This window comes from Pholcus phalangioides, unplaced genomic scaffold (genome assembly GCF_987345545.1).
Source record: "Pholcus phalangioides strain wild (caught in Gottingen) unplaced genomic scaffold, Ppha-v1.0 ptg000004l_1, whole genome shotgun sequence".
NCBI lineage: Eukaryota > Metazoa > Arthropoda > Arachnida > Araneae > Pholcidae > Pholcus > Pholcus phalangioides.
In genome coordinates this window covers 14,402,400-14,415,412 of record NW_028301597.1, presented here as the reverse complement: position 1 = coordinate 14,415,412, position 13,013 = coordinate 14,402,400, and the positions used below count along the sequence as shown (strand labels likewise).

At 33.6% G+C, this 13,013-nt stretch overlaps 1 protein-coding gene across 1 annotated transcript; it reads right to left on the bottom strand.

Annotated features, from left to right (window-relative positions):
• Nucleotides 1-239: 239 nt before the first annotated feature.
• Nucleotides 240-12,850, bottom strand: LOC149086584 (endoribonuclease LACTB2). Its single transcript, XM_089230950.1, has 7 exons — nt 12,526-12,850; nt 8,562-8,725; nt 8,255-8,372; nt 6,911-7,013; nt 4,647-4,871; nt 3,053-3,134; nt 240-1,958 (listed from the first exon to the last, which is right to left on the bottom strand). The coding sequence occupies exons 1-7, from the start codon at nt 12,645-12,647 to the stop codon at nt 1,912-1,914; spliced, it is 861 nt and encodes a 286-aa protein (XP_089087076.1). The 5' UTR covers nt 12,648-12,850; the 3' UTR covers nt 240-1,911.
• Nucleotides 12,851-13,013: the final 163 nt, after the last annotated feature.

Here is a 13,013-nt window from a genome sequence, read left to right as displayed (position 1 = left end):
AATAAAATTCCAAATTTATAATTTCATTTAGGCCTATTTTGTGAATTGTCCATTTTTCAGATCCAGAATTTTATCCAGTTACTTTTTGGTATCCCTATGTAGCGACACATAATTTCTTCCTGGATAAAATGATGTTGCATTGAAATTCTTAAAGCTTTTACTTTTTGCTTAAATAAAAAGAAATTTCTTTTTGAGAGAAAGTTTTGTTTCAGCAACAAAAAAAGGTTGTAACACTTATAGGAAAGAAAAATGTTACATTCATATATTAGAAGTAAACAACAAAAAAAATGTTTTTGCATAAAAAAACCTATAACATTAATTCATCAATACATAATTCAGATGCTTGATTTCCGGGTAAATATTTATAACAAACGAAATAATTTGGAATCATGACTTCATGATACAGTCGGACCCAGTTTTAACGAACACAGATATTATGAATTTTCACTTATTTTTTCCATGTTCACACAGTTTTTCCATGTCCTGTGAATTTTGTATTGCTTATAACGAACATCAATTTTAGCAAAGTACACCTATAACAAATTTTCAACCAGTTTTCAAACAAGAATTTCCGAGAAATTCTTTGTATTTTTATCTGAAAATTTACATTTTTATAATGCTTATTTACAGCTGAAAATCTTTTTTTCCCCTGGAAAACATTTTTTTGGTATTTATTGTAAAATCTTTATTTTTAAGACTGTAACCTCAAACGCCTTTGTTGCATTTGCTACCAGCGGCGTCAGAGCCAGGTGCTGTGGGTGCTCCCCACAGTATTTTTTATCACGTATCAGAGCAGCCCCAGAATTTATTCAGAAATCAAAGCACAATTCGAGCACCCACAAGTCTAAAACACTTTTGACACACTGTTTGCCACTTTTCTTTCGCCACCAAATTTTGGATGTTGGTCGTGGTGCAGGTGTTTAAGCTGGATAAAAAAATTCCTTTCACAAAAAAGCGAAAATGCTGCAATGCTAATGTAATGATTGATGGTTGGATGTCTACTCATTTTGTGCCTCCTGTATGCATTTTTGCAAAAGTGGATGCTACTTTTTTTGCATTCTACAATTTTCTTTCGCAAAATGCAACCATAGCTTAAACCCTGTCATGGTGGTGTTATCGCATGCGAGTAAATTTTCAGAATGTCCAAGAGCAAAGCACTTTCTATAGCTTTTAAAATTGAAGCTATACGGTTGGCTTAAAGCCCAAAACGGACAAAAAAGTGAAGTATCAAAGAAATTTGAGATTGATTGAAGTTTTTAATTTGCGATTTTTAGGAGCAAAAAGGAATTGAAGAGAAATTCCAATTGAGAGAGAAGAATCTGATGGTTATCTGAACATATGTAAGAAATTCAGAGAAGGAGCTCACGCTAATATGGAGGCAGCTCTCTCATCGTTCAAAAAAAAGTGAGAAGGAAACACTGCACATATGTTCCACTGACTTTACTAAAAGAAAAGCCTTCATATTGGGCATGCTTATTAAGGCAAATATGTTTTTAACACAAAACATTCAACATTGAAAATCATATCAAAGAAAAATAAATTAGTAACGATTAACATATTTTTGTTCATGTATTTAATTATGGAACATTTCAATTTTTTTTAAATATACAGGATTAATTTTTATAAAAATCTATTTTTAAAGTACTTATATTTTTAAAAAAAATGGGCATGTGCTTGTGTAACTAATGTTTCTCATTCTGCTTAATCTTACCATTTTCCAAGCCAGTACAGATATAATGAAGTTTGTGTATAATGAACTTCTCTGTTTTTCCAACTTCGTTATAAGTGGGTCTGAATGTATTAAAGAAAAAATAAACTCTCATCTTGTATTTGAAACAAAGTGGACGTTGGCAATAATTGTTCACCCCATTTCTTCACGTCAAAGTTGACTTAAACTCGATTGGATGTATATCACTTCAAGACATACGATGTTCCTTGTGTCTCATTTTTAAATTCATCTACAAAGATAAAAGTGAATATGATTGATACAATGAATTTGTTAAAATTGTGTCATAATTTTAACAAATAAATACAGTGAAAATCTTGTATAATAATGCCCTCTATAACAACAATCACCAATAATGATATTACTCTCTGGTCCAGACACTTTCTATAGTTAATATACTTCATTTATAATGATACATTTCTCTCATTCCTTGAGTATTGCTATGTAGGCGTTTTCATTGCATATACAAAAATATAGATTAACATTCATAATTCACTAGAATAAAGCACCATAATTCTTGGCCTATCTTCCATGGAGCAGAGCTTACGTTTAAAAAAAAACAATTTTGAAAGCTTCCACTGATATGATGTTATATTTGTTTCAAAAACATAATCATCAACAAAGTGTCTATCAAAATTATAATATAGCATTCAAACAATTGAATAGCATTTCAACCATTCAAGATTGGTTCTGAACATTAGCAAGTATTTCTGACAAATATTTGCTTGTAGACTACAAGACAACAAAATGAATAATGTTCATGAAAAGGTGTGGCAGATGCAACACATCAAATGTTTGTTTTTTTTGCAACTGTGCACTTACACTCATGCATTGGATAATCCAAGAAATATGGTAATTTAAATGAAATATAGATTCAAATAATATCTTGAAGTGTGTTTGGAGAATGTATATAATAGTGATAATATCAGATCCCCTCATGCCAGAAGCATGAATGTGCATATTTTCACTTTTTGATTTATCAGCTGGTTGGCTCCCTCATACTGCTAACTTTTGTCAGAAAGGTGAATGTGTTTAACCCCTATTGAAATGCATGTTACAAAGCATTTAGGGAAATGACACTCCTAGAGTAACATGGGTAGAGTCATTTAAACACAAACGTTCAAATGTCATTTCCCACATTTCAGAAATCTGCACATTCATGCTTCTAAGCATGAGAGGGATGATACAGTCCTATGGTGCTTTTATTATTATAAGTAATTTTTAACAAGCTTTTATTGATGTATGTAAATTTAAGCTCTGAAATTTGCAAATTTAAGGGAAAAGAATAAGAAATCACAGAACTTAATGAATATGTTCGATACTTACAAATTTTATTTTCCTTCAAGAGTTTGCTGAGATGATGTAAAACATTTATTCCAGCAGCAGCATACAGATGCTTCGGTGTTTCCTGGGGGAAAAAATATAAATTTTGATTACATTGTGCTACTAAAAAGTGAATTTTTGATAAAATAGCATCATAACGTCAAAACTAGAATGAAATAAAAGGCTAATCATGAAACATATATATTTTTTTGTCATTAAAAATATTTTATTTATGTGCATACACATTGATTTGACAGAATAGACCCAATAAGGCTATTGAAATTTCATAAGTGAATACCAATTTGGTGAATTTTAATTTTGCCAAGATTTAAATCCCTTTTGTGGGACCGAGAAACTTCTCAAGTCACCAAACAACATTATCAAAAAACATTTAAAGATAGAAAGCAAAGCAGTATTATACAATGCTAAATAGTCCCGTGCTTAAAAAAATAGTGTACTGCATTTGAATTACCCAAAGAAATTGTATACAAAATTCTTCAACATCATCTTTCTTTATGGAATTATATAGACATACACCTCTTATATACATTCCTCTGAAAGATTTCTAACAAATTTGTACGTGCCAGATACTGCTGTATATATTTGTTCCCTTTGTTCCCTAGCATGATGTTGTCCAAGTTATACATATTATGTCTTCAAAGTGCTGCCTTCTTATCTATCACACTCATGGATCAAGGCATCAGTGTATTCGAATGTGTGATTGAGAAATAACAGAAAATTATATTACGAACAAACGTTCCTCAGATAGCAGTGCATAAGCATCAAATTTTTCATCAAACATTTGCAATGGTATAACGATATTTTTGAATACATGAGCGAATAGTTATTTTTAATTTAATTTTAGTATCTGTTTTCCTCTTTAACCCTAGAATACTAATTTTAAATCACAGAAACATAGTCGATAGCATGCAGTTTTTATTTTAATTAGTATTCTAAGGATAAAAAAATTTATATTGAAAAATTCATTGAATATATAGAATCATAAGTAAAGTAGAAGAGGAAACAAATATATCACCTGTTGGGGGCAGGGCTACAACTAGAAGAGGGATCTGGTGCTCCGGGTGCTCGACCAGGAAGGCCACAGAAAAACTTTTTCCATTCAAAATAATAGGATAGCATAATGAATGATGGTCCCAGGGGACAGTAAATTTTCATTTCTAGCAGCTCTGGTTAAGGGGAAAAGAATGCTAACAGATCTTTAAAGCACAAAATTTATTTAATAAATTGTGCTTTTGGAATCTATACCTTCACCCATAAACATTCTAAGACTTAAACTGCCTTTATTTCACTAAATAATAATGAAAGCCTGATATGTTTCTTGAGTAATGACTACACAAATTTACCGAACGCCTGTAAGCATAACACTGCACCACTTCAAAATGTGATTTTGTAATTGTTTTAGTACAAATCTTAAAAGGGTTCAGTTTCAGTTTTTTACTTTTATCTGCACCTCTTTCTTCTGCGCTTGTGTAAGTGAACAAGTGATTTAATTTTTTCTCAGGCCACTTTGACTGCATTTGACCCAAACATTTTTTTCATATGATTCAATTGCAACATAAGTATGAATTTTGCTCACAGTGTATATTCTGGAAACTAATTCTTCTACTCTCAGTCCAGCTGGTTTAACTTTTTCAAGTTCTGCAAGAATTTGAGTTTCACGCTGCAAGCGATGCTGAATATAATCATTTATTTTTTCAGCTGGCTCTTCAACTACAGGACCATGTCCAGGATAAATCACAGATGGTTTCAGCTCTAGCAGTTTATGCAGGGAGTTCATATAAGTGTATAGGTCCTCAAAAACCTGAAAGCATAACATGAAATATTATCAGATTCTTTTTCAACCTAAAAAAGGATATATTAACACACACACACAGTCTTAAGGTTTTTTTTAATTATCAGCTCTGCTTCAAGTTCAGGACAGCTCATCTAATACAATCAGAACTAAGTAGATTGTAAAATTATGTAATGTCTATACATCAATGTCTGCAATAGAACAGATATTTTATGCTACAGTGGAACCACATTTATAGGAAATTCCAGAAGTCATATCAAGATTTCATTTTAAAGTGTGAAAGTTGCACAACTGTAAAACTCAGTTTTAAATTAGAGTGGAACAACCTTCCCCACCCCCTTCTACACTTTGCTCAAAAAATCAAAAAAAAATTCATGGTTTTATTTAACTTTTGGATTCTGTTCACACACACACAAAATAATTCATACGTGCAAGGCTCTGAAAAATCATGAGGATAAAATAAAAACACACCATTTGAATAGCATTTGGAATAATAAATAATCTGTTGCCTGATATAATCTCAGAAGGAATCCACAAAAGGAAAACCATGAAATTCCTGATGGGTTTCAATGACCAACCAATGGGTGTCATTTTCAGACACTGAAGATATTAAATGTGATTCACCTCCTTGGGTCTTAAGATAATAACCATGAAAGATGATTTCAACAACATGGTTATGCCCATGGGCGGAGATACGGGGGGGGGGGCATACCCCCGCATCAAAGGCGGAGTCCACTGATCTAATGTACATATCTATATATGAATTGACATCATCATCGTGCCCCCTCCCCAGACTTTTTGTTTCCTTTATTTGAATTTTTTTTTTTTGCAACACTCAGAAATCATCACTTACGTGTTTTGTTTACAAAATTTGAGTTGTGCATGTTTAGGATGGCTTGCTAATGACACGACTGTTATCACTACAGCCGTGGCAGCTCTCAAGAGAGAAACAGTCACCTCGGATTGGATTAACCTTTGGGCAAAATGTGCACTAAAGAACACAACCATTTCTATTTTTCCAACTGAAAAGACTATAAAAGACATTGTCACGTTAGCAAAACAAGTGGGTGGAGACGGGTTCAATGATATGGATATAGAGGAAGTCAAACAGCTAATTAATAGCAATTCAGAGGTATTGACCAAGAAGGAATTAATGCAGTTGACTGCTCCTGAAACTGAAGCGGTACCAGATGAAGAAGATCAAGATAAATAAGTGGAAGACAAGTTCACCATGAGTGTGTGATTGAGTGACATATCGGAAGGGCTTCGCACATTCAAATCAGCAATAGATTGTTTTCCTGGCATAAATCCCTCTGTGGTATGCTCTTCACATATAGAAAAATTGGTAGAGGAAGCCTTGTCGTCATATTCCAACATACTTGATGATATGAAGAAGAAATGGCAAACAAAAGTCACAATGTTCTTTCAGAGAACATTGCCAACAATCGCTGCACCCTCTTTTACATTCCCTTATACCTCAGCATTACCCTGCTCTTCTCCTGCTGTTCGTTCAGTAAATAAGATATACAAGGGGGAAAACTATGGTTTTGGTTATTCGCAGATTTCCTGTATTCGCGGTCACCCGGAACGTAATCCCCGCGAATATGGGGGGGGGGGGGCGACTGTATAGTGTACTAAGACCGGTTCCACAAGATGTATCTGCTTATTCCCAGTTTTCAGTAATCGGCCAATTTGTTGCAGCTTCAATTGACTTGGTGGGACTTGACTGTATTAAATAACTTTTGTCTTTTTATGTGCTTCACACGTCTATATTTAAATTTACATTCTCATGTTCTTGGGAACCAAAAGCTTACATTTATGGCAATGGATCAACATGTATATTACAGATCTGGAAAGTATAAATTACAAAAGATTATATTTTCCACTTTGCTTCAATTTATTGAAACTTTTTGCAAACATTTGAGTATATTACTGAAATATTCACAAAAGTCCTCTGTTGAAGATAATTCACAAAAATGCATTGACCTTGATTCCAAATATAAAAAAATATACTATAAATATTGATTTTTACATAAAATGTCACATACAGCTGTTCCTTCCCCTAAAATACAATCACCACTAAAGACGGACTTTTCTTCCTCCAGCAGAACAACAATATGATCGTCTGCATGTCCAGGTGTTGCAATAACCCTTATTAAATACAATGAAATAAATATCAGTCTCACTAAATGTTATCGATCTGCAACCATACTCATCAAGACACTTTTTTCAAGTATACATGCATTTAGCAAAAAAAGTTGAATCAAGCAATCTAACACTTCAAAATCAAGGCACATGCATCAATAGTAAATTAAAGCCTCTTATATACATTTATATTGATCAGTGTAACATATAAAAACAAGTAAACTAAACGAAACTTTAAACTCTCTTTCAACTCCACTCTAATTATAGCAATTGCCATCTTGGGCAATTGTTATAATTAGAGTGACTTGGTTTCAACACTACAAAACTGGGACATCTGGATAATTCAAACATCACACTGAATAATTTTTATTTTCCACCACCGAACTGTGTTATTATGTTCACAACCAGGACAACTCTTTTGAACCGGGGCATCTGGTCAGTTGTGTATGGAGGATTTTCTCAGGGGGGTAGGGGTATATTTTTAGGGCAAGAAAACATCATAATTTCAGTGCCCCCCCCCCCCCCCAGTTACCACAAACCCATTTATGTGCTAGGAGGTGCATTCAAAATTAATTATCATAAATGTGTGATTGCTTCATATCTCAAAAAATTGTTAGTTATTCTCCAGGTACCACAGAAATATTTGGTAGGTACCAGGATTCCAAGTTGTATTCACTATATATGCTATTACTATTCATGCTATTCAACTTTATATTCTGAAGATTACACTATTCTTAATACCTCAAAATTACATCATTAAAAATATTTTTTTGATTGATTCTGCCATGTCACTTTGTAAGCATGAGACATGATTAGACTTAGTTTGGAAATTAATCAGGTTAATCATTATACCTCATATTTACCTGAGATTTGAACCCAGACCTGAACTGAAGGTTGGTACAATATAACAAACCAGCTTATCAAAAATATTAGTTGAAGCCAATGACAAATTGTTTAATGCATAACTATGTGCATTTAGAGTTGCCTTTTCCTACTAACTTTTATGTCTCCTTACTAATCTTAAACTTGTGTATAACAGTTTGAAAAATAAATAAATAAATAAAAATCCTGTAAAATCACAACTTTAAGCTTTTGATTCATTTCAACAATAACTTCAAATCGGCCAGAGAAGTTTTTTTTTTTTTTTTTTTGGCAGCAATTCAACTAAAAATTTTCACTTTTAAACTCAAAAATCAATTTATATGTCAATGAAATAAAACCTTCATAAAATTTTTCACAAAACTAACTGAAGAGTAGCGCCTTCGATATTGATAATGTCTCCATCTTTGAGGTAGCTGCAATGTTTTTCTTTCTCTTCATCTACAAGGGTTGGTGAAGCTCGTGGTAACTTTGAAATTTCACAGCCTGCCACAGAGGGAATAATGTTATTAAAATATCTATAAATAAAATAGTTCATAACTGACTTAATACATGTTCAGCTTTTGTGAAAAATATACCTTAGTAAATAGAGGGGGAAAAGGTGATTTGTGCACCAAATCGGTTTCATTGAGAAAGTATAATATTAAGATAGAATAGAACATTATGATACTCAACTTGAATCAATTTCCCTCAAAATATCAGATACACCACCAATATGGTCATGATGCCAATGACTAATAATGATCTGCTGTATCATACAATTGTGTTCTTTGAGCACGTTTTGTAGAAGAGATATATATTCTTCTTTCCCGCTGTCTCCAGTATCCAGCAATACTCTTCTGTAAGTAAAAATTATAATCATAAAAGTGAACACACATCAAAACAAACAGGATATATTTTTCCACAGTATACTCAGCACAATATATTTGATCACAGATTCGGATTTATGGTTTTTGCCATCCGTGAGCCACACAAATGTTTCTGCCCATTTTCCATTTTAGTCTAGTGGTGGCCAACCTGTGGCATGCCGTGGCACCAGGGTATAAAAAAATCAAAAAAATAATTAAGTCTGATTGTTTTTTAAATTTAAATCAGTCTTTTACTGAAATTAACTAACTGCTTATTAGTTGAAACAAATCTTGTTAATTATTAAGAATGCATATTTTTATATCATCTAGCTGCTTTCTTCTCCTAATTGCTCGAATTTAAGCATTAATGAATAAACTGCAAGCAAATAATACAAACACCAAAAATCTGTGTTTATGTGAAATGAAAGGTCATTGAGCCCCAATTAACTTCATGGATTAAATTTTTTTTTGTAGAGAAAAGTGTTTTTATTCATGAATCTCCCCCCCCCCCCATTAAAGTGAATGAGTGATAGCATCTCAGTATCACACATCTGGTGCAGACATGTCAATTCACTCGATCTACAAAGAGCCATTCGGCATCATCTAAACAAAACAAATTCTATTCCCAGGATTGCTTCTTGCACAATGAATGGATGTTTCCGACTTGCGTGACGTTGCTTAATAGTTTACACATTTTCATTCTTTGACAGATTTAAGGAGTTTTGGTAAAAAAACAAATACCAAATTTTAATCCGAAAAGTAAAGTCGAAAGCCCAATGATATGTTGGTACAACATCTATTATTATTTTGAACTAGCAATCAGGGCATAGGATTCAAGGTTTTATTTAAAAATAATTCCTGTTTTTTAATCACTGGAACCCTTGAATGTCTTTATTATTATTAATATTATATATACAGCCAATGCGCTTTTTATTATTAATATTACATATACAGCCGATGCGCTTTTTATTATTATTATTACATATACAGCCGATGAGCTTTTAACGTCCCCACAACATTTTCTCGCTTATTAAGACAAGTTATTTTCATGTCCCCCCCCCCCACATCCTGGATCAGGGCCCCCTAGGCTGGGATCTTTGGCGGGCCCTTCTATAGTGCATTTATAGCATGAAAAAAATTATGGTAATTGTCCTGGGACTGGAGCCCTGTCAGCCCCGCCCTTGTAGGAGCCATGGTCCCACCTCTGTTCATTCTCAATAAGATTTTCCATTTTAAGTGTTTTCTCATCATGGTTTATGAAAAATGATATAGACAAGGCGTATCCCCTATTTATATATATATTTGGTAATTCAACGTCCGCGAAATTAACTTTGAATTTCCCAAAAACAATATGCATTTCAGAGTTCATGAAACTATGAAGTATCCGAGAAAGAAACCGAAAAAAAGGAATTGAAATTCTGCAAAAGAAATTACCAAAAAAAATTATCCAAGTCCGTGAAATTGTAGTTGAATCCCGTTATAACGAACTCCAAAATACCGGAGAAATCACTTCATTACAACAAAATTTTGCTATAAGGTAATTCCAGGTTTTTGCATTGTTCCTATGTAAACGTAGCTAGGGATTAGAAAAGTGTTCGTTAAAACATTTTTTTTTTTTTTTTGCTATAATGGTATTTGTCAAAATGGGATCGACTATTAGAATGATAGAAAAAAAATTTTTTTAGTCCGCAAAACTAACTTTGAATTACCAAGAGAAAGAAGGAAAAAACGAGATAAATTCAGAGCTCAGACCCGTCATTTCGGGGGGGGGGGCACTAAAAATGGTATATATATAAATCAAAGTCCACGAAATAAAAATTAAAGAAAAGTAAAAAAAAAATAAGTCGAAAAACACACTTATCGCACATGCGTTAACATGCCTGTTATTTTTTAACAGCCCAAATAAAAGTGGCTACATTTTCACGAAAAAACCGGTTGCTAACGTGTCTGTGGAGCACTGAGAATACCATTTTCCAAATAATCATCGTTTTAGCATGCGCTTGCATGTTAACAGCTATCTGTGAATACGGCTATAGGTCACTCTTTTGGTTACACGTGCTTGCAAACTCTCTAGATCACTCACTGGCCTGGTCTCTTGGCAAAGGGGCATTTAGTTTTACCACCAGCAAGTTTTTAAAATTTTAACACCCTTCTCCCATTTTACATTTTTTCTTAATTTCTCAACTCATTTCTCAAACTTGCCGCCTTGGCCTGCTAATTTCCCCCCCCCCCCTGTAAATATTCCTCCGCCCAGAGCTGCCCTTAGGGTGTGCGATAGGTGTGGTCACACCAGATCTTGTGCTTTGTGAGGTCCCGCACTCACTGTAAATTATTGGCTTTCACCAATTCTTAAATAATTTCTTGCATTAATTACAAACTTTCATCAATTCTGGAAATTTTTTTGGAGTTAATTCTTAATTTTCATCAATTTTGCAGAATCATTAATTTCATTAATCTTGAGTTTTCATCAATTCTGGAATTACTTCTTTCATTGATTCTGAATGGATCCAAGTCATTGGGAGAACCTTGAACTCAAAATTTTTCTGGAAGAGATCTTTATGTCAAAATAAGCGCAGTCACTTCCATGGGAAAACTGGTCACTAATAAGCGTTACTACTGGCAGAGTGAGCTTATAGAGTCACTTTTTTTTTTGCATTATTTATGTTTTGTTCATCATTATTCATTTTTTATCATTAGTTCAAATAACGAGGCATAGAGTTCTAATCTTGTTTCATACCAATCTTCAGAACAGGACGTTAAAATTTATGCAGGATAGATCAAAAGTAAATTGGGTATAGATGCAGTGTAATCCAGATCGTTAAAGCAGTATAATCCCAATCGCCAAGGACACCATAAGTTGCCAAGGTCGACATAATGGTGCTGGGTTGCAGTAACTTCTCTCTCCCTTCTAGAATAACACTCCAGGTGGTGCTAGTAGCATGCGCAATGCAATCAGCGTCTTCTCCCTTTGTGTAATACTTTGAAATAGCATCATTTCGTTTTCCAATGCCTCGTTGTCTCCTCACTAGGATATTATCTGGATTATAATTGCATACTGTTTCAGAGGTTGTATTTTTTCGATATATTTGTTCACATTTTTTGTAACATCAGCCTTTTTTTTGGTCATACCTTTCATTTTGTCTCGTATATATCATTTTTAGTTTATTATTACACATTTTAAAAAGTCTGGATACCCATTGACTTATGCTCTGATCAGTTTATTATTTCAAAGCAAGTCCAGGTTTCATATTTATATACTGAGAATATTTATACTATTATTTATATTAATATTTTTGGTTTCCACTTTTGCTATTTTCTATGCTGGTGATTTTTTTTTTTTTTTGGTGTCCGCAGTTAGTTACGGCCTTGGTGACTATTCGTTGGGCCATCAGACCTGTTTGGCACCAGAAAAAAAAAAGTCACCAAGAGGATCTGGATTATACTGCATCTGTTCTGCACAGGTAGCACAAAATAGATGTGTTAAATGATGAAGGGGGGGGGGGAAATCTCACCAAAACACAAACTGTCAATCAAAAAAAAATATACATATATATATATGTGTGTGTGTGTGTGTCATTATATGCTAGTTCGCCCCTCTTTTTTTGACAGATGGTGCTATCAATTCAGCATCTCTTCTTTTAACATTGAGTTCACGCTTTCCCTCTAATTGCTTTGGGTTCATCCTTTCTACGCCGCCCGTAGGTGCGAGTAGAAATAAACCACTATGAGTATCTTTTTATTTTAGTAATTTAATAGACGCACAAATTATTAATGAGATCTACCAAACATACTTTCTACCAGTTCCTATGACATAAGTGTTTGTGCCTTGAAGGGTCATAGGTCCAGGGTTGCATCCCAAAACCCTGATAACCCTACTAGAGATCCTAGAAACGTTGGGAAGGACAGTGGTCATGACCAAGTTTTGTTGTGAAGTTGGTCGGGTCGTTCTTGACCCACGTCAATCGATGTCAGATAAAATTTTGAAAAAGAATGTATTGAAAACAATGCACCGAGATTTATTTCATATATGAAGATATCTCAACAGTAATAAAAAACAGTCAAACAGTTTGAGGTACGCGATATGCCTTTTTTGCTATCAGATAAATTTCTTTTTTTCAGCTCGTTTGGCAACAAGTAATGAATACGTTTCCCTAGTTTTGTAGCCCCCACTAATAATCTACCTTTTAACACAGCTTGGAGTAAATGTGCTTCCGCTAACAAAATAGAGTTCTGTATTTGTCGTTTCAAATCGCATCAAAATGATCATTTTTCCTGTCAA

Bases quoted from the DNA above. Each gene is read 5' to 3' on its own strand.
- LOC149086584 (XM_089230950.1), bottom strand. From the start codon at position 12,647: ATGACCACTGTCCTTCCCAACGTTTCTAGGATCTCTAGTAGGGTTATC. The intron at 7,014-8,254 runs GTTAGTTTTGTG...GTATTTAATAAG, and splicing joins ATCGAAGGCGCTACTCTTCA to GGTTATTGCAACACCTGGAC. The intron at 1,959-3,052 runs GTAAGTATCGAA...TTATCTTTGTAG, and splicing joins CTTGAAGGAAAATAAAATTT to ATGAATTTAAAAATGAGACA.